This window comes from Clarias gariepinus, chromosome 7 (genome assembly GCF_024256425.1).
Source record: "Clarias gariepinus isolate MV-2021 ecotype Netherlands chromosome 7, CGAR_prim_01v2, whole genome shotgun sequence".
Classification (NCBI taxonomy): domain Eukaryota; kingdom Metazoa; phylum Chordata; class Actinopteri; order Siluriformes; family Clariidae; genus Clarias; species Clarias gariepinus.
The window spans coordinates 28,454,376-28,479,037 of NC_071106.1; the positions used below are offsets into that span (position 1 = coordinate 28,454,376).

Below are 24,662 nucleotides of genomic sequence, written 5' to 3' on the forward strand. Positions count from 1 at the left end.
GTTTTTAATTAAATTTAGATTTAATTTGATCTTAAAATGTAATGATTTACTCTGAACATTGTAAATATAAACATAAAATATGAGCCCAAAAGACAATGGCTTTTCCCCCCGATACCATGGACAACTAAAAGCAACTGGAATTATTTGTAGTGAAGTGTTGCAAAAGGTGGGCTTCTAGTAGACTAGCGTGTGTGACAGTATTGTCAGTGTAATAGTGTGCACTGTAAAAATTTGTTACTTAAATGTGAGCAAGCCCAGTGCAGTGATTATGGGTCATGGCATATGTATATAATTCACCAATACAACATTTACATTTTACAGCGTGTGTCAGGTTTTCCCTGTAGAGCAAATGCTTTCCACGTGAGTGAAATTCCAGTAACAAGGAATGGTAAAGAGCTCCTGTTATCCTACCCCTCTTAAAAAACATTGCAGTTGTTCCTAATTATGGTGTTTGCATGTGCACAAATAGTGCATTTAATAGATAATATACATTGTTTATTCATTTTCTATTGCTTAATTATTAGTATTACAATCCTACTTGTTTTATGTTTTATGTTATATGCACTACAGTACAGTCATTTTTTCCTAAATTTTCTTGCTAACCACCTGTGCTTTCTCTCTCTGTATGTGTGTGTGTGTGTGTGTGTGTGTATGTGTGTCTGTGTGCGTGCGTGCGTGCGTTTCACCACCCTGCCATGCATATGAGTTTTTTCCCACCCGGGAAACAGAACTGCTGTTTTCTGCTAATTGAATAGTTGCTTCAAATGCACTCTTTTCAAATGAAACACCAAATAATTATATGCACAGTTGGAACTTCACTATCTTGGGAAGGATATGTCTCTGGTATAATCATCATTAGCGACCACCTAGGGCACCTTCACCCTTCTCCAAACGAATGCGTGCACCTTACATACCACATACTGATTGCCAATTAGAGCAGAAATCAATTTACAGTCCTCATCAATAAATTATCGTTATGTTTGTCGTGGAATGAATAATTGATAATCATATTATTATAGCTGAGGCCTAATGGTTCATGCAGTTGGCCTGGCAGGTTGTCGGCCAAGAAATGTGATTGTTGATAATTAGGGGTTATTATTATCATTCTCCCATGGTGCACAGACACAGTTTTTCAATGAGCACTCTGCACTGTATGAACAGACACCATGTGGTATTTTTTTTAGCTTCAATTTATTACAATAATTTTTTTACAGTTTAGATGTTGCCTGGAAAATAAGATCACAATGAACAAGTTTTATAAGATATAATTTACTCATAGTTGCTTTTCAGTAGTGATCTGAATCTGATAGAATTTCTGTAAAATCTGGAAATTGTATTAAATATAATGAGAATTGGTAAATTAATCCTGGTTTTGCATTTTTCTTTTATATTTCTGTGCTCCACATGATATAGAATTGTTCTCCTACTGCATGAGATTTGCTAGTTGCATCAATAATCAGCTCCTAAAAGACAAGGAGACAAAATTGTGCTAAATTTTATTAAGACAAATCCATATCTATAAATATAGGAATACACATTTCATGCAGATTTCAAGTCTGCCAATTATTTGACAGCAGCACAATGCACTTACAGCACAACTGTAGACAGTGGTTATGTAAAATGCATACATATCTAATCTCTGTCATCAACATTGGCACTTCCACACACAAAATCATTTTTTTCTTTCACACAATTATGTGTAAAATCCAAACTATTTACTTATTTGTTTATATATTTTTTCAATATACTTATATTAATTGAATATTTATTTGTTGTTGTTTGTTCTTTGGTTTTTAAATTTTAGTAGCCCAAATACTCTTAAAATAATTTTAATTGCACATAAACACAGATCATTTTGAAGATGATTTGGTAATGTCTTACCCCTGTCTGTGAATTATGGGAAAAAGTCAGCGGTGTTTCAAGTCCACTTGTCTTCATGGTCACCTTAGTGATGGGGAGACTTCCTGTACCCCAAACTTTTACTTGGCCAAGTCTCAGTTGATCAGTTGTTGCTAGACCATAATGCATAACCGAGTTCCAAAGTGTTTTCTAAAACACAAAGAAAAAAATTAAGTCTGAAACACATGTGGCGACTCCCTCTTTCATCAAACACTATTTTAAGAAAAATATAAATAATATTACTGGAAACATTGTTAAATGGTTATTTAACTATACTCATATGGACCAGGAATAATGGTGTACAGTGGGTATAGGTCTAGTCTATAGACTAGACCAAACCAGGTGAAGCTAATCATCTGATTACCTGTTAAAGCTTTTCAACTGAGTGTCTGGTGTCAATGGCACACAAATCTTTGCACATTTAGACCTTTGCACATTTAGACCTTTTCTCCTTCAACCACTGTGTCATTGTCATGATGGAAGGTAAAATTTCTTCCCTCTGACAATTTTCTGGCTAAGGTCAGCAGATATTCAAGAATTTGACAATATTTTGCCTTTTTCTTTTTTATTTTTTCCTGACAACTGCCCCAGTCCAGCAGAGAAACACCCCATAACAGGATATTATCACCTCCATGCTTTATTGTAGCAATGGTGTTATTTGAATTTGACCTGTTTTGGATTTCTGTCAGACATTGTTTGGTGTTATGGCTAAATAATTAAATGTTTGTCTCATCTGACCACATGAAGAACTCAGTCGTGACTTCATGGAGCCTTTCTTGAGAAGTAGCTATTTACTTGGAGGCCTCCCATACAATCCGCATTTGTGGAGAATTTGTAATATTGTTGTCACATCTACACAACAACCACTCTATCATGAATTCCTGCAATTGCTTTAGAGTTGCTGTATGCCTCTTGTTAGCCTCTCAAACAACTAGTGATGTGTTGGTCGAAAATTATATGGCTCCTAGGGCCGGCTCCTTATAGGAAATGACAGAAGCAAGCTTCTGCCTTTTTTTCCTGTTTAAGCCACAAGTGAATGTTCAACTATATGTCATGTGGTGGTGGTTTGTGTCTGCACTGAGCAGGAGCACCAAAAAATTGTCTCTGAAGTGATCATGTAGGATAAAAAACTAAAAAATTGCCTTCTTTCAGATGCATTATTATTTAAAAAAGTCCTTAGCAAAAAGGCAAATATTAAATATGGTCAAAGATTCTGTGCTTTGATTATAGTATACAGTGTGGTGGTCAGTTAACGTGTAAAATAATCGCTCATGCCCCCAGTTACCCTAGTTCACAATTAAGTACTGCAGTATGTCTGTGCCATCAGAAAAAAAAAAAAAAAAAAACATCAGCTTACTTCATTTTATTGCCACACTGCTGAGCCTAGAACTGACCCAGTGAAGCATCAGGTCCCATATTTACTAAACGTAATGTAATTACATGGTCCTGATGTACTTTTGGTCCTAATTTTAGGAGTAGGAGTAAGATCAATTTATCATTATATTTAAAATTTAAAGATTCAGAGGTGTCCTAAGTGGTTAGGAGTAGTGAGGAATTAATGTTCACAAAGAGGCGCACACAGGGGAGAGAGATTTAAGCAGTGGTGTCAAAAGTATTTACATTCATTACTTGAGTAGAAGTATAGATACTAGGGTTTAAAAAGACTTCTTTAGAAATTGAAGTATCAACTTAAGCTTTTTACTCAAGTTAAACTGTAACAGTACTGGTTTCAAAACTACTTAAAGTATAAAAGTAAAAGTAACGTGAGGGGGAAAAAAGCATTAAGGATAAAAGCTTAGGCTGTGCCACAGGCCTATATACTGCACTAACACTTCATTAAAAAACAGAAAAATGTGTTGTTTTTTTGTTGTGTTTTTTAACGGCCGTAGTGATTTGGGATACTGTATATGGCTTTTAAAAAAGAATGCATAATAGTACAATGCAAATACATTAAAGAACCATATATGTGTACTACTGGGCATTAGCATGTACTATGTAACATAACTATTTGCTTATAAGTATTTTAATAGTGCAAAAAGTCACTTTTATATATATAATTTATATATAAATTATATATATATATATAAAATTAGATATATATAATCATTCCTGTTACCTTCCTGGTGCTGTTACCTTCCTCGCTGGTGCTTGGTTGTGACATTTCACTCGAATCTTGAGTCTCTATCACGGACATCTTCGTCTACTTATCACAACGTTATCAACCGAAAATGCTATTTTATTCAAACGTCCTTGCTAGAGTGTGTGACATGACGTCATGTACAGGTGCGATGGATCGTGACCAACCAATAGGGTGTCGGAATGGTATGTTTATACTTCTCATTCAACCACAATCAAATTCGCTCCATCCGGATGGCGCGATTTATCCAGATGTTTTTTTTTTTTTAATGACGAGCTGAAATAAACGAGGCTATTTTTAAAATGTAAGAAGTAGAAAGTACAGATAATTGCGTGAAAATGTAAGGAGGATAAGTAAAAAGTCGGCTAAAAATAATTACTCCAGTAAAGTATACTGTAGATACCCAAAATTTCTACTTAAGTAAGGTAACAAAGTATTTGTACTTCGTTACTTGACACCTCTGCATTTAAGTAACATTAAGTGACACAGAGCTCATAAAAGATAAATTTGGCCAAAAGTGGAATACTTAAACATATTGTGTGCAGTTTAAAACTAGTACATTACTGAACATTACATATGCTGTAACTGCAGGTGACTGCTACTTTATGCTTTTTTAGTAACAGCGAAGATGCAGCTTTAAAACAGTAATGATTTGGATTTGACAATAATAAATCGAACTGTGCTCTTACAGCACCACAGATCATGAGCAGATTCACACACGCAATAAGCGTGAAATAAACAAAAAATAACCTGCATTCATGAAGTTTTGGGTATCATCATGGCACACAATAAAATTATTGTATTTATACATGAAGTTTAGACGTTTATAATAAATTATTAAAATATTTACAACTGTTTTTTTTTATTCTCTGTTATAAGCAGCACTTCATCGCTTCATGAACACAGTGTACCCCTCATTTTTCACACTTTTCACGGGAAAAGCCAGCAAACTGCCAGGTGGCACTGATGCTTTCACAAACTGTCATCCACTTACTTTTTATTTTTAGAGCAGAGGTCTCCAAATTAAGTCCTGGAGGGCCAGTGACCAGCACAGTCTGTAATTCACCAACACCTAAACACACCCACTGAACCTAGTCATTACCAGATTAGTTAAATCAGCTGTGTTTGAGAAGAAGAATCCACAAACTGTGTTGGACACTGGCCCTCCAGGACTGGATTTTGAGACCCCTGCTTTAGAGGTAAGGGTAGGGCGGAATTTTTCTTTAATATTTTTCCTTAATTTTACTACCTCCTCTGCACAGCAAAATTTTCCCATCCTCTCTCCAGAGTGTGTCTTGTCGTGGTCAGGGGTAGCTAAGTGGTTAAGGCATTGGACTATGGTTCGGAAGATCCCAGGTTTAAACCCCAGAACCACTAGGTTGTCCCTGTTGGGCCCTTGAGCAAGGCCCTTAACCCTCAACTGCTCAGATGTGTAATGAGATAAAAATGTAAGTCGCTCTGCCAAATGCATAAATGTAAATGTCTTACAACCTCCTAGACCTGGCGGCAATTAATGCACATATTCTATATAAACAGTGAATGATTGTGACCATAAGAGCTTATAAAGTAGACACTGTTTTTTTTTTTTTCATTTTGTAATCTTTCTCGTGTTTACCATGTACTGTACAATGTATATTAATTTTTTTGAATTACTGTAAATAAAACTACATATTCAGTTGATTTACCAAAAAGGACTTTTCTGTTTTTTTTGTGTGCTAAAATAAATATATATAGCATGCATATTTATACATTTGGAATCTGCATCTACATTTTCATGTATAGAATTAGTTTCAGCTGAAACTCATGATCAATGGTTTAGGTTAGTGTTATAAATTTCAGCCAAATCATTAAAACTAACAATAGACTATGGGGCACTCTTTTGAGAGGGGATTTGAATGTTATTCATTTATTTATTCTCTACAAGGGCAATAACTGCACATACCAAACTGTTATGTTCTTGTACTGTTATAAAAATTCTAATATAAACAAACAAAATACAGCTTTTTTCCTCAGATGTAAATGGAAAAGTGAAGTTGTTCAGCTGGTTAGTGTCAATTAGTGTGTAGTTACCGAAATCTTTGGTTTAGTTCTCATTGAGAGGCCACACATCTTTTCCACATTCCCGAATAGGTGTGTTGTCCGTTGCCTAGCAACACCGAATGAAACGAGGCATAATAGTGGTGTTTGCTTCGGTTATGACATACAGTGGTGTGAAAAACTATTTGCCCCCTTCCTGATTTCTTATTCTTTTGCATGTTTGTCACACAAAATGTTTCTGATCATCAAACACATTTAACTATTAGTCAAAGATAACACAAGTTAACACAAAATGCAGTTTTTAAATGATGGTTTTTATTATTTAGGGAGAAAAAAAATCCAAACCTACATGGCCCTGTGTGAAAAAGTAATTGCCCCCTGAACCTAATAACTGGTTGGGCCACCCTTAGCAGCAATAACTGCAATCAAGCGTTTGCGATAACTTGCAACAAGTCTTTTACAGCGCTCTGGAGGAATTTTGGCCCCCTCATCTTTGCAGAATTGTTGTAATTCAGCTTTATTTGAGGGTTTTCTAGCATGAACCGCCTTTTTAAGGTCATGCCACAACATCTCAATAGGATTCAGGTCAGGACTTTGACTAGGCCACTCCAAAGTCTTCATTTTGTTTTTCTTCAGCCATTCAGAGGTGGATTTGCTGGTGTGTTTTGGGTCATTGTCCTGCAACAGCCCCCAAGATCGCTTCAGCTTGAGTTGACGAAAAGATGGCCGGACATTCTCCTTCAGGATTTTTCGGTAGACAGTAGAATTCATGGTTCCATCCATCACAGCAAGCCTCCCAGGTCCTGAAGCAGCAAAACAACCCCAGACCATCACACTACCACCACCATATTTTACTGTTGGTATGATGTTCTTTTTCTGAAATGCTGTGTTACTTTTGCGCCAGATGTAATGGGACACGCACCTTCCACAAAAGGTCAACTTTTGTCTCGTCGGTCCACAAGATATTTTCCCAAAAGTCTTGGCAATCATTGGGATGTTTTTTAGCAAAATTAAGATGAGCCTTAATGTTCTTTTTGCTTAAAAGTGGTTTGCGCCTTGGAAATCTGCCATGCAGGCCATTTTTGCCCAGTCTCTTTCTTATGGTGGAGTCGTGAACACTGACCTTAATTGAGGCAAGTAAGGCCTGCAGTTCTTTAGATGTTGTCCTGGGGTCTTTTGTGGCCTCTCGGATGAGTTGTCTCTGCGCTCTTGGGGTAATTTTGGTCGGCCGGCCACTCCTGGGAAGGTTCACCACTGTTCCATGTTTTTGCCATTTGTGGACAATGGCTCTCACTGTGGTTCGCTGGAGTCCCAAAGCTTAAGAAATGTCTTTATAACCTTTACCAGACTGATAGATCTCAATTACTTTTGTTCTCATTTGTTACTGAATTTCTTTGGATCTTGGCATGATGTCTAGCTTTTGAAGTGCTTTTGGTCTACTTCTCTGTGTCAGGTAGCTCCTATTTAAGTGATTTCTTGATTGAAACAGGTGTGGCAGTAATCAGGCCTGGGGGTGACTACAGAAATTGAACTCAGGTGTGATAAACCACAGTTAAGTTATTTTTTAACAACGGGGGCAATCACTTTTTCACACAGGGCCATGTAAATTTGGATTTTTTTTTCTCCCTTAATAACGTAAACCTTCATTTAAAAACTGCATTTTGTGTTCAATTATGTTATCTTTGACTAATAGTTAACGGTTTTTGATGAGCAGAAACATTTAAGTGTGACAAACATGCAAAAGAATAAGAAATCAGGAAGGGGGCAAATAGTTTTTCACACCACTGTAGCATAGTTTATTATTTGCTGTGGTAGATCTTATTTATTCAAACCCAATAATAAAACTTCCTCAGGATATATCCTCAGGAGGGTTCATTACATTGTTTCAGCATAGATCTCTCCAATTAAAGCACTATCACAGTAAAAAAACATCCGACAGTTTAGAAGCTTCAAATAGAATGAACAAACTAATGAATTTTCTCAAAATGTTATAAAATTAAGTAGAGCTGAATCCCTAAATCTCCTTATAATATAATATATACAATGGCGAATTGCTGATATTTCACAAAAGCATATTATATATAAACTGCATTTATGAAATGAAACCTGAGATAGTAACATATACACACTGAATGACGCATAGATAGTATGCACGATCCCTTGCGCCATCTGCTGAGAGAAATGAGAATCGCAGGTTGGAAAAAGCAGGAAAGGGCATGACCGGCGCGCAGCTGTAAGCAATTTCACGTAAATAAGAGCAAAATAGCTTTATACTGGCTTTTACTGGTGTGATTTTGAAAATGTAAGCATGCAGGGTTATTAAGCTCACAGATCTAGGAAAAGTCATGTTTAAAACTGCAAAAAACTGTCAAAACTAAAATGCCCACTATAATGTGTAGTCTAATTTGTGCCTCTCAGTGTCGAAATAGTGATGTCACACACTTTCCTAGAAGCGGTACAGTTTACCAGTTTGATTTTGGTAACACGTATTGCGGGTAACATCTGTTAAATTCAAAAGTGCTTTATTAATTTAGGCCACACTAATTTAATAGTATCAGTTGTTTTATGTTGAATGGCTACACAAGTGTGTGTGCTAGCTGGAAATTAAGTCAGAATGTAAACAGAATTACAAAGAAAAACATTAATTTAAACTATGTTTAAACAATGGGTTGATTTTACTAAATAACAGTTTAAAGTTAAATCATGCCTAATGAGCTTTAAATATCACCATATAATAAATCTGCCAGTGTAAGGTCCTCAGAAGGCTTTTAAGGAATATCCAGAGTTTTATTAAAATCATAATATCTAATGACTGAAGATTGTTAAAAACTGTGTTTTCTGGTCCATCAGTAAAAGAAGTGAGGGCAAATAATAATGTAATTATAAATTATAAACAGCAATTTATAATAACTTGGTTTGGCAGTATTATCTATGGTAGACATGCCAGGACAAAATGGCAAATGTTTCGATTCTAGATCAAATAACTGCAAGAGTTCTATTGGGTAAATATTTTAATGTGGGGCCACTTAAGAGCTGTACATATGACTTCCTTAAAATGGACACTGCAAAGGCTATATGTGATTTTTTTCGTGCCTAAAGTACCGCTCCATATTACTAAGAGAAAGCATCTGTATTCAGAGGCAAAACTGGAAGAGATATTCCACAGAATTTTACAATTTACTTAAGAATTCCTACTTTTTCCCATTTTTAAGAAGCAATGAACACCCAAACTTTAGAAAGTAAAAGTTCTGCCACATATTTGTTCATTAAACTAAACCAGCTGATTCTAATTAGCTTAACGTTTTAGCCAGATAGGCTATAACTATTTAGTGAAATTACCGCTTTTGTGCACAGGGAAAACTGTATGTTGTCTTGATATTTTTTTGACCAACATTGCAGATGGTAACACAATATGTACGACTATGCATGTCTTTAGTAGGAAACAAAGGATTATGATTCAATATGGTATGTAGTCAAACAACTACAGCATATGATCAGACTTCATGGACAGATTGATGGTAAGTTGACAAGGGCAGGTTTGGTTTAGGAGTTGCCTAAGGCATGGAAAAATGTGACAGAAGAACTTTTTGGTAATGTGATACTGTACCTTGAACACCATAAAGTTTGTCAGGAGATATTCTTTCTTCTTATATGTGTCTGGAAAAAAATGTCAAGGATGGGCAAGACAGAAATAAAGAGAATGGTGTTTACATTTAAAGAAAAAAAAATCACTTGCTCATTTAATTTATATTCTCTACAATACACACCAAAGCCTACTTGTATACACCAAATTCCCTACCACAGTTTGACAGGGTGTATTCGCAATTAGTAGTACATACACTCCACACTTTTATTTATATACACTCAATTTAAAGCAACTAAAATATATATTAGGAGACCCTATGTTATAATAATAAATACATTCAGCAAAATAACTTATGCAGTTAGATCCATTCATACCTAAATGCTGGAAGATAAGACTTATTGCATTGGAAACTGCAGCACAGCTTAGAACTATATTGCACATGCTCAGTGTTACTCGTTTCCAAGAAAGAAAAAAATGACATCCATGTTCAACATGAAGATTTTTTTAGTTTGTTTGCTTGTTTATTTTTTACTTTTTAATGATGTGGAAATGGGAATGCCTTAAAAAATATCAATATTTTGAGCTACATGTATTTTGCTCATAATTAGATTTTTTAAAAATTGTATTCACATTATTTATCACATAATAAATGTGGACTGGTGCTATGTCTTAAAAAACACATTTAACATTAAGACTAATTGCCCTAGTATTTAAAGTTCTCAACATTTCCTTTTTTGCACAATGCACAAATGTAAAAAAAGTATGTGTGTGTGTCAAAGACTTTCTCTACAACCAGCACTGTCTTTTATTTGTAAATAATGTAATGTAGTATTTGAACATCTAAAAACACCCACCAATTCCCTCTCCATCATCCCAGAATAGAGAACCTTTTGCTGTTCCATCATCATCAAGAGCAGCAATCAGACCAAGAGGATTTCTGCGACTGGAGCAGTAAAAAGTAAAAAAAAAATAAATAAATAAAATAATAATAATTGGATAAAATAATTTAGCATACACATTAGTATACTATTAGTACAAGTATACATACTGTATAAGAAATTATATTATATGAAATTATAATATAGACAAACTGGATATAATCACAAATAGCTGCAATGTCAACATTAATAATATGATTGGTATTAAATCTAATTAGGTCATTATGTGTAACAAAACATACACATATATAAATAAAACATACACATAATTATATGGAATAAAGCTGATATTTTACCTGTTAAACCCACTATAAATTAGCTAAATAGCTTATAAACATCCCAACAGGCATTGTTGTTGCTACCCAGATAGCACACACACGTCGCAGAGACGTCTATGCGACATCATCTTTTTCATCTGGCAGATGTCTGGCAGAGGGCGTTTGCTCATCTGGCAGATGTCGCCGAGATGTCCGTGAACAACGCTTAGCCGACGTATTTAAAACGAAAATTAATTAAAACAACCCTGATCCGCTCTTTAGACGATGCTAATCAGCCAAATTCCAAGTTCATACATCTGCCAAATGTCTGATTCATGTCAGATAGATGTCGTTTTATTAAAACACCCTGCCATTATTTTAGATAAACACCCTCGGTTAATTAAAATTAACCATGGTCAACAGAATTCTGTGAAGGAAGGAAGCATAAGACAAACGGGATAAAACGGAGATTTTTATTTTATATTTAATAAAAACCCTGTTTTACACCAGCAGCAACTTAAAAATGGGGTCTCAATATAAAAAGTTGTACAAAACATAAAACACCACAAATAAGTATTAATCATAGAAAAAAAAATTACACACCAACAGAAACGTTTTGTACTTTAACTTTATGACTTTTAAATATGACCGTTAGATACGGTTGGTCAGGAAACTCTTGAAGTCAGATGCAGACAGGACACTTTTCAGTCACAAACTGCTGTGAAGAAATATAAAGATAGATTCAATTAAAATTCATGATACTTAATTTAGAAAATGAAAATATTTATACTTTGTTTCTCTTGTTTCACAACTCATGAGAACAGACTAAAACCAGAACCGAATTGCAGATTAAGCACGCGCATACTGTATAACCGTCGGTATTTTAAGTGAGATTAAAAATGCATGAAATAGCTTAAACCAAAATAACGTAACTAAACATCGATAAAAACAGCAGGTAAAATTTATGTTCAGCATTTCTTTTCTATTTGGAAATACGGGAATTAATTCCTGCTTACCTTTTCCACACACGCCAAACGTTTGTCTTCTCAACAAACTGTTCTTCATCTTTGAAGTTTAATGGCAGCTTGCATCCGTAAGTGTTGCACTACCGTCACCTTCTGGTTGATTCTCCTTTGGTGTTTCTCCACTCTATTTCCAGATTATTTATATATATATATCGTTCCCGTCCACATACCAGCAAATTTCGGATGATAAAGATATGTCATATAGATGTAAAGATGATGTATCATTTAACAGCTCAAACAAGCGATCTACGACTATAAAAAAACGAACGCAATGTTTACCAGATAATACGCTCTTTAGCAGAGGTCTCCGCGACGTACCTGTGCTATCTGAGTATATTACTGGGGCCCACAGGATTATTGGATGATAAGTTTCCAATAACAGCTTTCGAGATGCACTTATGCACATTAAAACATGACCCAAAGCGACTACAGTGGTTGTTGTGGGTATATAAATACAGTAATTTGTCTGGGAAAATTTTCAACTGTTACCAAAGCATAAGCTCATCTGCACCTGTAAGTAGCTTTTTTTTTTTTATTTATTGTCCTGTATTTGGCTGGCTTCATCTGTCCTGAGATGCACCACATAGAATTATGCTGCCACCACCTCTTAGGGATATTATTAGCCAGATGATGTGCAGTTTCTGATTTAGCACGTTAAATGCGTAATGTTATGCTTGAATAGTTTTTATACTTTCAGACCAGATAATATTTTTCTAAATGTGTCCAGAGTCATTCATGCTGTCATTTGCCTTTTACTTAACAGTGACTTCCATGCCACTCTGCCATGAAGGTCCTGACCAAAATTTGGACTGCAACAGCAAATATTCCAAATACTTTTTGCGGATAAGAGAATCCAGGTTTAAATGTGTAAGTAAATAAAAATATCTGAAAACTTTATTTGATAAGTGCAAATGGCAATAAGAACCATTTAAAATATTACAATAAATAGCAATACAAAGTAGGCACTATATGGAATATACAGTGGTGTGAATAACTATTTGCCCCCTTCCTGATTTCTTATTCATTTGCATGTTTGTCACACAAAATGTTTCTGATAATCAAACACATTTAACTATTAGTCAAAAATAACATAATTGAACACAAAATGTAGTTTTTAAATGATGTTTTTTATTATTTAGGGAGAAAAAAAATCCAAACCTACATGGCCCTGTGTAAAAAAGTGATTGCCCCCCTTGTTAAAAAATAACTTAACTATGGTTTATCACACCTGAGTTCAATTTCTGTAGTCACCCCCAGGCCTGATTACTGCCACACCTGTTTCAATCAAGAAATCACTTAAATAGGAGCTACCTGACACAGAAGTAGGCCAAAAGCACCTCAAAAGCTAGACATCATGCCAAGATCCAAAAAAAATTCAGGAACAAATGAGAACAAAAGTAATTGAGATCTATCAGTCTGGTAAAGGTTATGAAGCCATTTCTAAAGCTTTGGGACTCCAGCGAACCACAGTGAGAGCCATTCCCCACAAATGGCAAAAAACATGGAACAGTGGTGAACCTTCCCAGGAGTGGCTGGCCGACCACAATTACCCCAAGAGCGCAGAGACAACTCATCCGAGAGGCCACAAAAGACTCCAGGACAACATCTAAAGAACTGCAGGCCTCACTTGCCTCAATTAAGGTCAGTGTTCACGACTCCACCATAAGAAAGAGTGGGCAAAAATGGCCTGCATGGCAGATTTCCAAGGCGCAAACCACTTTTAAGCAAAAAGAACATTAAGGCTTGTCTCAATTTTGCTAAAAAAACATCTCAATGATTGCCAAGACTTTTGGGAAAATACCTTGTGGACCGACGAGACAAAAGTTTTTGGAAGGTGCGTGTCCTGTTACATCTAGCATAAAAGTAACACAACATTTCAGAAAAAGAACATCATACCAACAGTAAAATATGGTGGTGGTAGTGTGATGGTCTGGAGTTGTTTTGCTGCTTCAGGACCTGGAAGGCTTGCTGTGATAGATGGAACCATGAATTCTACTGTCTACCAAAAAATCCTGAAGGAGAATGTCCGGCCATCTGTTCGTCAACTCAAGCTAAAGCGATCTTGTGTGCTGCAGCAGGACAATGACCCAAAACACACCAGCAAATCCACCTCTGAATGGCTGAAGAAAAACTAAATGAAGACTTTGGAGTGGCCTAGTCAAAGTCCTGACCTGAATCCTATTGAGATGTTGTGGCGTGACCTTAAAAAGGCGGTTCATGCTAGAAAACCCTCAAATAAAGCTGAATTACAACAATTCTGCAAAGATGAGTGGGCCAAAATTCCTCCAGAGCGCTGTAAAATACTTGTTGCAAGTTATCGCAAACGCTTGATTGCAGTTATTGCTGCTAAGGGTGGCCCAACCAGTTATTAGGTTCAGGGGGCAATTACTTTTTCACACAGGGCCATGTAGGTTTGGATTTTTTTTCTCCCTAAATAATAAAAACCATCATTTAAAAACTGCATTTTGTGTTTACTTGTGTTATCTTTGACTAATAGTTAAATGTGTTTGATGATCAGAAACATTTTGTGAGACAAACATGCAAAGGAATAAGAAATCAGGAAGGGGGCAAATAGTTTTTCACACCACTGTAAATGCAATAATACAGTATGTGCCTTATGGAACAATTTTATGTTAGGTGCCTACTGCAATATTTACAAAATTATTATACAATAATTATTGGTAATACATTTGGAATTTTGTACCTGTATTTTGTGTTGTTTTCTGGTTTTTGCCATGGTAGAATAAATCCTCCTCTTATGTGTAGGTTGATGTGATTGAGTGGCGTTGGCATGGTCAGAAACTTGCCTCTCACATTCACCAACTTTGCCTGAAAGTAGAAAACACATGTATTCTTCTTGTAATTTTCACTGCTTTACCACAATCTGGTCCATTGTTTATGTCGTCTCTTTAGATTTTACAACATCAGGTTTGTAGAGCATGTTTTTTTGTCATATGATGTCCAATACAAAAAATCTTAGTGGAGACTAAGCCTTAAAACCCCATTTTTACTTCTTTATTTTTAATGAAAAGTGTTTACACACAGGTAGATGTAGGAAGACCTCGAGTAATGTATACTTTTATATTAGTTTTTATGAATCATAATAATATTGTTAAGATTTACCATAGGTTAGGATAAAACAAAAACTATGCACACACGATTAGGTGGATGCCCTCCATTTAATACAATATAAAATGATAATGCACATGTTAAATTATTGAGATAAAACATAAACATATTAAAACATATATAAACATAAAACAACGGTTGAACATACCGTGTGGTAATCATACCAGCGGGCATTAGGGATGTAGCCATTTACCTCAGTTTCTCCCTAAAGGTAAAATAAAAGTATATATACACAACTACTTTTACTACAACAACATATAATAATGAAATAATAATAATATACAGTACTGTTAAAATTTTTAAACAGCATATAAATTCTATTTAGAGCAAATATGCTTTCAAAAATACAACAGGAAGAAAACAGCAACATTTAATTAATTAACAACATTTTTTTTGTCTGAAAAGTGGTTGCTTATATAATATGCTGCTATATATGTTTTTGAATACTAATGTTTGGAAATCAGAAATGTTTCTGTATTAAGACAATAATAAAGTCCTAAAAAAATAATATTAATACAATTTAGGAAAGTAAAAACACAGACACTACCACACACATACGGTATGGGTGAGTGCTCCCACACACACACACACACACCTTATCTAGAGCTGGACTTATGAGCAGTGCTGGTCCCCACAGGAACTGTCTATAAATGTCCCATGTCACTTTATCATTCACAAACCTAGAGCAGAAAATAATACCAGTGAGACAACCAATAACAAGTGAGAAAAGCCCCCTCTCCCCCAAAAAATAAGTAAGGAAATTAATTAGTTAATTAAAAGGTTTAAGGGCTAATTTTGTATTAATTAATAACTGAATTTATAAAAATAAATGAATAAAATAAACACTGGAAGAGAGATTATTAGCACATTTAGACCACATTCATCCACATGTCTAAAGTTCTAATTGATAAAGCAGTTGCATACTTTGCCCGATTAACAGAAAATGAAATGTAAATGTCATACACACTTGCGTCGTGACCAGCACTAGGACCAGGAAGTAGTAAGGTTGCGAACCAGGAAGCATAAAAGGAAACAAGATGCCGCTTCACATTGCTCAGTCATTCAGTTCGCCTATGTCAGTTTAGATTGTTTATCTGCGAGTGAATGACTGAGCCACAAGCGGTAAACTCAGCGAATCACTCGCACCCAAGCGTCCAAGACATCGCGGCCTTGCACCGTGAGGTGGCGGAGCTTCGGCAAGAAAACGCAGATCTTCGCAAAGCCGTTAGCCGGCCGTCCGTCGCAGTGGCTGCAGCTCCGCCCTCCCCCCCTCCAATTTCAGATGATTTTTTCTCCTTACCGGATAAATGGGATTGCATGAACGGGAGACGTAGTGTTTTCCTAACTGCATTAGATCTGGTGTTTGAGTTTAATTTCACCAAATACTCCACCGATCGATTGCGCATTGCGCTCCTTGTTTCGTTGCTATCCGGGCACTTTTGAACATCCAGCGGGCGAGGTGGAGACCGACACAAAGCTATACCACCTACGGCAGTAAGAATCGTCCGTGAGCCAGTATACTGCTGATTTCCGCACTCTTGCAGTGCAAACCTCCTGTGGGGACGCCGCGCAGAAGTACTGCATTTATCGACTCGGTGCTGCAGGTAACTACATTGACTCTTCTTATGGCAAAAAACTGGGAGTGGAGTTTAAAGCGTTATCCCAACTAATTCGAATCACAGTCAACGGCCGGCCTCTCTTTTCCAGCCCCATCACCGCCCAGACTCAACCCATCATTTTCATCATTGACCAGCACCACAAATCCATCCAATTTCACCTCACCTCCATTTCATCCCCACCCATTATCCTCAGATAACCTTAACTACTACAGCATGACCCTTATATCTCCTGGACTCAAAACTGGATCTTACAGTGGGGGTTGGCCTGTACCGAACTCTGCCTGCGGGCTACGGCTGGGACGTCCTCTAGGAAGTCTGAGGCCCCGGACGTCGACACCAACGCCATCCCCACCGACTATCGGGACCTGGCTGAAGCCTTCTGTAAGAGACGCGCCACCCACCTGGACCCCAAAAGGGACGAACCAACCAACACCTGGGGAACTCCAACCACTTCCAGTTCTCCGCTGGCCTAGGACGCACATTGCCTTAGACTTTATCAAGAGCCTGCCAGCCTCAGAGGAAAAGAACACCATACTTACCATTGTGGATCAATTCTCCAAAGCTGTGCATTTGGTGGCTCTTTCCGGACTCCCGTCAGCTAAACAAACAGCCGAGCTGATGTTAAAACATGTAGTTTGTCTGCATGGGTTCCCAAAGGACATCGTCTCAGACAGAGGGCCCCAGTTCACCGTCAGGTTCTGGAAGGCCTTCTGCTGTCTGATTGACTCCATCTGCAGCTTGTCATTTGGATACCACCCTCAGACTAATGGCCAGACGGAGCGGACCAACCAACAACTGGAGCGCTATCTGAGATGTTTCGTAGCAGATTGTCAGCGCTCTTGAGCTCGCTACCTTAGAACTTTCACACAACCTCCCCACCTCCTCTGCTACAAGGCTAAGCCTATTTAAGGTATGCCACAGTTTCCAACCTTAGATGTTCAACCACCAAAAACCGGAGGTTGACATACCGTCAGTCCAACATTTGGTTCGCAGGTGTTGGCAGTTATGGAACCAGGCTAATCGGGCCATCCAACAAGCCAACGCCCACTACACTACCCAACACCGCCGCCGACACCCTCCAGGGCGATTGTACCATGTAGGTGACAGGGTATGGCTTTCAACTTAAAATCTTCACCTTCACACAGAGTCAAGAAAACTTTCACGTAGATTCATCGGCCTATATCGCATCACCCACCGGATAAATCCTGTCACCTACCGGCTCCAGCTGCCATCCAGTATTTCATCTCTCCCAACTCAAACCCTTTACTGCCTCTCCCATGATTACACCAATCGTTAATTACACAAATGTTAGTTCGTGACAGTAATCAGATGAACTTTTAGAGCACCTGGTATGATTTTACAAAAAATTGTATTTAGATCCCTGTTATCAGACACTTGTTGCTAAAAACATTTATACACAACAACACAGTGGCACAGATACACACTCTATTCACATGGTCTCTGTCATACACATGTTGCCAAATATTAAATGTATACATTGTATTAATTAATGCAAATCCCCACACAAAACACGGTATAGAATCTATAATAATTAGAAAAAGCATTAATTACAAACAACCAGGAGATGGTTAATTATGTTTATATTAAACAATCAGTTCGCTAAATGCATTTAACTCCGTTTTGTGAACATTATATACATAATTTTTTTTCATACTTTGAACAACTGCAGTAAAACAGCTTCTTTTGTGAACTAAAATATGCAGTTAAAACAGGCATGTAAGGCACAATAAACATTATAGCATCAAAATAGAAGCTAAAATTAATATTACCAGTTAACTATTTGGTGTGGACATCTCTGACAGTTTGTCAATTTCCTAGGCATAATTGGTTTGTTTATTTATTAATTTATACCACGGGAAGCCAACACTGATTCACTCATGGTGAAATACTGAGTAAAAAAATAGGATGGTTGGCCAGAAATGACTATAAATGGAGTATAGGAATTGTACTTTAATTCATGTTGCAATTTACCTTGAAGAGCTTTTATAGGCTACATTGTCTTATATGGTACACTGCTTTAGGAATAACATTAATTATGAAAATAATTAATTAGTCTTTATGGTAAATAAATAAATACTTACTCATGCAGCATAGGCCGGACCACAGTGGTTCCTTGAGTGTGAGCCTCAAACATGAGTGTGTACAGGTAGGGGAGGAGTGTATAACGGATGTTCAACACATCACGAGATGCAGTAGCAAATTCAGTGTCCCATGCCACTGGATCTTGTCTCTGTTACACATCACATTAGAGATGTTAACAACTATAAATACACTGATAAGGCAACCCTATATTACCCTGTGAAAATGAAGTTTGAATACGTTAGAATACTAAAATAGTTAGAATTGCTTCGCTGGTAAATTTAACAATGCCACCAAGGTTTTATAGATATTTCATTCAACTTTTCTAGTGTACAACAAGTTTTCAGTTTCACTTTAGATGTTTTCTATGTAGTTTTAAAGGCTGGCAGCATAAAACTTTAAGAAATATTGCTTGTTTGGTTAATTTACTGCATATGGCTACATACAACTAAATAGGCATAATTATTTTAATTCTTTAGCATACTAAGACATTTCTGGACAATACTATGCTTCCAACTTTGTGTTAACAGTTTTGGAAAAGCTTTTTTATATTTCAACATGACTGTGCCCCTGTGCATAAAGCAAGGGCTATAAAGACAGAGTTTGGTGTGGCAGAAATTGAGTGGCTCGCACAGAGCCCTGACATCAACCCCAGCTGCTTCGGGATAAACTAGAACAGAGTTTGCAAGCCAGGCCTTCTCATCGAACATCAGTGCCTGAGAGTGGAAACTGTTATAGCAGCAAAAAAGAGACCAACTTCATTTTCAACTATGTGTATTTGGATGCAGTATGGTTTATGTGTACCATAATTAGGCTAGGCATAGTTGCAACTCAAACATTGATCCAAGGCCTCCTTATAGACTTCTGGTCAAAAGATGATAATTAGATCATGTGATGGGGTGCATTCTGGAAAATGAAGTACCAGACAATCCCTGAACGTAAAGAACCCTTTAGTGTTTTATCCTCAATGTTGAAGATTTGGCCAAATACTTTCGTCCATATAAAATACTAGCATTAGTACCCGTCATTGACAGGCAAAGAGTCTGTAGAATTAATTATAGAAGGTTTAAGCTAAAAATAAGCAAGTCATCTTCAATATAATCAGTGATATTATTTTAGCTTAAAGCCCATGTATATGTCTGCCTGTATTTCTGTACAGCAGAACTCTGGCAAACTTATTAATACAAAGAAATAAAAGATTGAGTGTGGTATATCTTGTGTACACTAATTTGTCCTTCTTCGCCAACAGCCTAACCCTAGGGTTAGGTTATCCCAGTGGTTCTCAAAGTGTGGGGCGCGCCCCACTAGTGGGGAATACAGACATGACAGGTGGGTCGCGATAAACGGGAGGAAATTAGTGGAAAATAATAGGAAAGTACCTATTCTAATTCATGCTTTTCTTTATTGACAATAAAGATCGGACACTCGAAACTAAACAATCACATGCAAAGAAATGGATCATTAATACAAGTAAATTAAAATAACATCAGAGAAAAAGTGGAACCATAGTGCAACAATAACGGTTTAACGTCGGCATGTTAATTGCAGAGGAACAATATATAAGGAAACATTCTGTATTATATATGTAATTTTATTTATTCCAATGTGTATGCTAATGTTTCTGTATTTTTGTTAAAAAATAATATTAATTCAGGCAGTACTAGTCTGGCATTTCTAGTTTCCAGTGTAACAAAGTTGTTTTTTGATCCTTCAGGCGCTGAACAGAAGGGAAGATCAATATCGTTCTACACTTTTTGTTGGTGTGCGGCATTTTGCGATGATCCCTAAATCATTCGTTGCGCCGTAGAGAATAATGGTGTTTATGCTTTTAAACATGTATAATTTAAGGCGGATGTAGCTTAAAGACAATGTAGAGAGGAAATATATGTGGGTATCTTATTTGCGGGTTTATTTACGCAGCTATTGAATTCGGACATGCGAATATAAAACTAACTTTACCGCGGACACAAACCGGGTCAGTACCGTACTGTATGTAGTGATCATAATAACGTCAATGAATACATTTGTTACATGGACCACAAAAAATCAGCCTAATCAACCAAAAAGCCAGCCGAAAGGAAAACATGATGAAGCCTATGTTGCGCTTGGATTCATGGTGGGGATGGTGAGGGCAGAGGAGAGACCCGTGTGTGTTTTTTGTCTTAAACCGCTGGCAGCAAACAGCATGAGACCGAACAAAGTAGGAAGACACTTAGAGACAACACACCCCAGTCACGTTAATAAGCCACTCGACTTCTTTAAAAGAAAGCTCTAGATAAGTGACGAAGTGAGTCTGTTATAACAATTGCACGTGTATTTTATCGGTTTTGAACTTGGTGTTATTTGATCTTATTGGTTTAGAAATTGATATTTCAATAAATAGTAAACTTGGCCGATTTTGTTATCATTTTGTTGACAAGTGGGGCTTGAAAATTCGCCCACCCCTTTAAGTGGGGAATGACAGAAAATGTTTAAGAACCACTGGGTTATCCTAACCTTAACCCTACTCCCTCCCATTTTGGATACCTTCAGCTTTGCTCTACAATGTAGAAAGAATTAAAAATCAGGAATGACCGCAAGTTTTAGAAAGTGATCCCAGCAGTAGTGTGTATTTATATATATATATATATATATATATATATATATATATACACACACACACACACACACACACACACACACACACACACAGTGGAACCTCAGATTTACGAGTAACGCGGTTTACGAGTGTTCCGCAGGACGAGCAAAGATTTTAATAAATTTATACTTGAAAAACGAGCATTGTCTTGGTTTACGATCACCGAGTATCATGTTTCACACATGCGCTTTTTGTTTTGACCCCGAGCGTCACGTGATCACAACTGAGCAAACGGTTTTTTTCTCTCTTGCGCTGCGGAATCGTCTCCCCTGCTGGGCCTTAGTGCTTGTCTCTTACTGCTATAATCAACATCCATGCACGCGTGTAATGTTTACTATAACACTGTGACCCCATGTGTGTGTAAAACATATTTTATTTTGTGTTTGGAAGAGCGTGTGTACAGCTTGTGTACTGTTTCTTATAACACTCGTGTGTGCGCGAGTAAAGCAAAAGAAATTCTCAATACAGAGGTTAAAAATCTATTTTCTTCCTTATCGCAGTGTGTGTGTGTGTGTGTGTGTGTGTGTGTGTGAGCGTAATTTGACACTGTGCCGGCAATGTGTGTGTGTGTGTGTGTGTGTGTGTGTGTGTGTGTTTGCTCTTCGAAGAAACCCTGCTCTGTCGCAAATCTTTTGAAAGTTAAGGTGCTGGTTCATTTGTTTGTTTGTTTTACTTTACAGCAGTGATTCTGTTAGTTTGCACTTACATGAGTGTCATTAGCGATGTTAATTGCTAATTTTCAGATAAAACACTGTAGCGGGAGAGACGTTGGTTTAGGACCGCTGTTTACGCAAATGCGAGATGTACGCTAGGATATAGAGCCTGAGTTTTGTTCTTCAGTATTTTTTTTTGTTGTTGTTGGATTTAAGTGCAGGATCCCCCCGAAAGTTTGTACTATAACCTGACAATGCAGCAAATAAAAGAACGAGCATCGAGCACTTTGTCCATCTCATCATTACACGAGCATGAATTAACGGGCTGTTACGCTGTCGTGAGCAACATTAAAATAATGATAATGATGTCTTTCCGTTAATGTGTGTGTGTGTGTGTGGTTAAACGAAAGGAGAAAGTTTTAATGTGTAAGATAGGAAGGGGGAGACAGAAGGGGCTGAAAGCAAGAGTCTCCACTTACTCTAGCCTCACACACACACACACACACACACACACACACACACACAGCGCCTGCGTGCACAAACGGAAACACTTATCTGTTGGGATTTATTTTTTAATAAAAGTGCAGGTTAATTTGGTTTATTTTTACTTAATATTTTGTATTCATTATTTTTATGTATTTATTTATTTTTGGCTGTAGAACAAATAATTTAAATTTCCATTATTTCTTATGGGAAAATTAAATTTGGTTTACGAGTGTTTTGTAATACGAGCGCACATACATATATATACACACACACAGACACACACACACACACACACATTCCACCAGTCCGTTTGGACCATGGTTGTTTTTCTTTCTTCATTGTAAAAAAAAAAAAAGCTGAAGGAGTCCAACATATGCAATCATTTTCTCTGAACAGTTGATATTTAAATGTGTCTGCTACTTATGCATATATAAATTTGAGATGGTATAAATTGGTGACTTTTAAGGCTGATAGGTCTATGTCAAGTTATGGCATTTCTATATCGTTTGCAATCTATCAGCATAATTTCTCCTCTGCTCCTCTTAGCAAGGTTCTCATATTTTCATAATTTACTGTGCTGAATACAGACCACCTCCCTTGTTGAGGCTACCTTCTTTTCTCAAATAAAAGGCTAAATTATTGCAAATGAACTTGGCTCTGACTTCATTAGCACTAGCACAATGTGATGGAAGGCCACCCACAGGCCTCAGGCTTCCTCATCTCCACCAGAAACAGCAGGAGAAAAACAGGCCTGACTGAAGATAGCACATTTCTCTTACTTATGTCAATGGGTAAATTTGCACCAGCAATTGATTCTTCTAGACAGAAAAACAATAAGGTGATATTTAGTTGTCTTCTGACTACCCCTTTCTACATGTTTCTACATTTCTTGTGTAATTTGATTTCTCACATTTGTTAACAGTTTTGTCCTCCCTCTCTTCCTTTCTTTCTCTTTTCCTCTAATGAACACCAAACTTGACCACACATGAATGACCTTCCATTTTCTGAACTCCTTCAGGGCTTTAAATGGGCTCGCAGTGCAGACACATTAGCACTAATGATACATTGGTGACACATTTGTGAGTTAATTACAACTGGGAAAGAATGAACTTCTATAAACAGGGATATGAGGATACTCTATTATTAGGGCCATTATTTAGGCTTTTTACTCACAAAATCTCTCTCTCTCTCTCTTGCTCTTACTCCCCACTGTCTTTGTGTTTGCAAATATTGGGAAGGTAAACAATAATAAATTTGTGTCCTTATGCATTTTTATATAGTATTTTTAAAGAGTTTTTGCATTGCAGTATTGATAGTCAGTTACATATTACATGAGTATTTAATACAAACAATATTTTTTTGAAAGAAAATCTATCCTATTTGATCCTGATTTTTACTTTTCTTATTTAGATAAAATATTATGTCAGAACTGCATAAATACATTTCAGATAACAATACTGTTCATTACATGAAAGCCTAAAAAAAAACTGCATACAGAATAGTTACTCGGACTATACCCATTTGGCATCCATCAAGTGTTTGAGATCTATTGGAACTCTTTTAAGACTCTTCCAAAGTTGATTAAGAGAATGCAAAGAGTGTGCCTAGTCTTCAATACAATAGGTAGCTATTTTGAGGAATGTAAAATTTAAAACATTTTGCTTTTCTTACCAAACATTTCATTGGTCTTATGCCTTTAGTAACATTTTATAATTTAAAAAATAGAAAACAATTATTCTTTTACTGGTAAAGGTATTGACAGGTACTGTATTCAGTTATAATTATGTTGCCCCTATGTAACTAAATGCTACAGTTAAATGTTGGCAGGTTAGGCAATTATTTTTACACATAGAATGGACATTATTCAGAGCCAGCACTGTGTAGTATTTCAGTAATAGGCACTGAGTGTTTTTAAGTGACCTTATTCATAGGTGTTTGCTTTAACCTTTTACTTGCTTAAACATCAATTCGAACCACATAAGTAAATAAGTGAAATGGGAAGATTGGCTTCTTGGATCGCCTTAAAAAATCTATTATACTAGTGTCTCACAGTTGGTGACAAAGCTATGGCATTGCTCGATGTGGAAATTCAGCTGCACTGAATCGATCCCACACACTCAGGGTTTATTGGATTTTTGCACTCAAAGGTCACTTTTTA

General features: G+C 36.7%; 1 protein-coding gene across 1 annotated transcript in view; it reads right to left on the bottom strand.

Moving 5' to 3' along the window:
- Positions 1-1,169: 1,169 nt before the first annotated feature.
- si (sucrase-isomaltase (alpha-glucosidase)) overlaps positions 1,170-24,662 on the bottom strand; it is a 187,492-nt gene continuing 163,999 nt past the window's right edge. Inside the window, exons 41-48 of the mRNA XM_053500142.1 lie at positions 18,730-18,878; positions 15,604-15,688; positions 15,157-15,213; positions 14,584-14,708; positions 10,514-10,602; positions 9,681-9,730; positions 1,882-2,049; positions 1,170-1,463 (exon numbers count right to left, since the gene is read on the bottom strand). Of these exons, the coding sequence (XP_053356117.1) occupies positions 1,386-1,463; positions 1,882-2,049; positions 9,681-9,730; positions 10,514-10,602; positions 14,584-14,708; positions 15,157-15,213; positions 15,604-15,688; positions 18,730-18,878 (801 nt within the window). The 3' untranslated portion in view covers positions 1,170-1,385. The remainder of the gene's footprint in view (positions 1,464-1,881; positions 2,050-9,680; positions 9,731-10,513; positions 10,603-14,583; positions 14,709-15,156; positions 15,214-15,603; positions 15,689-18,729; positions 18,879-24,662) is intronic.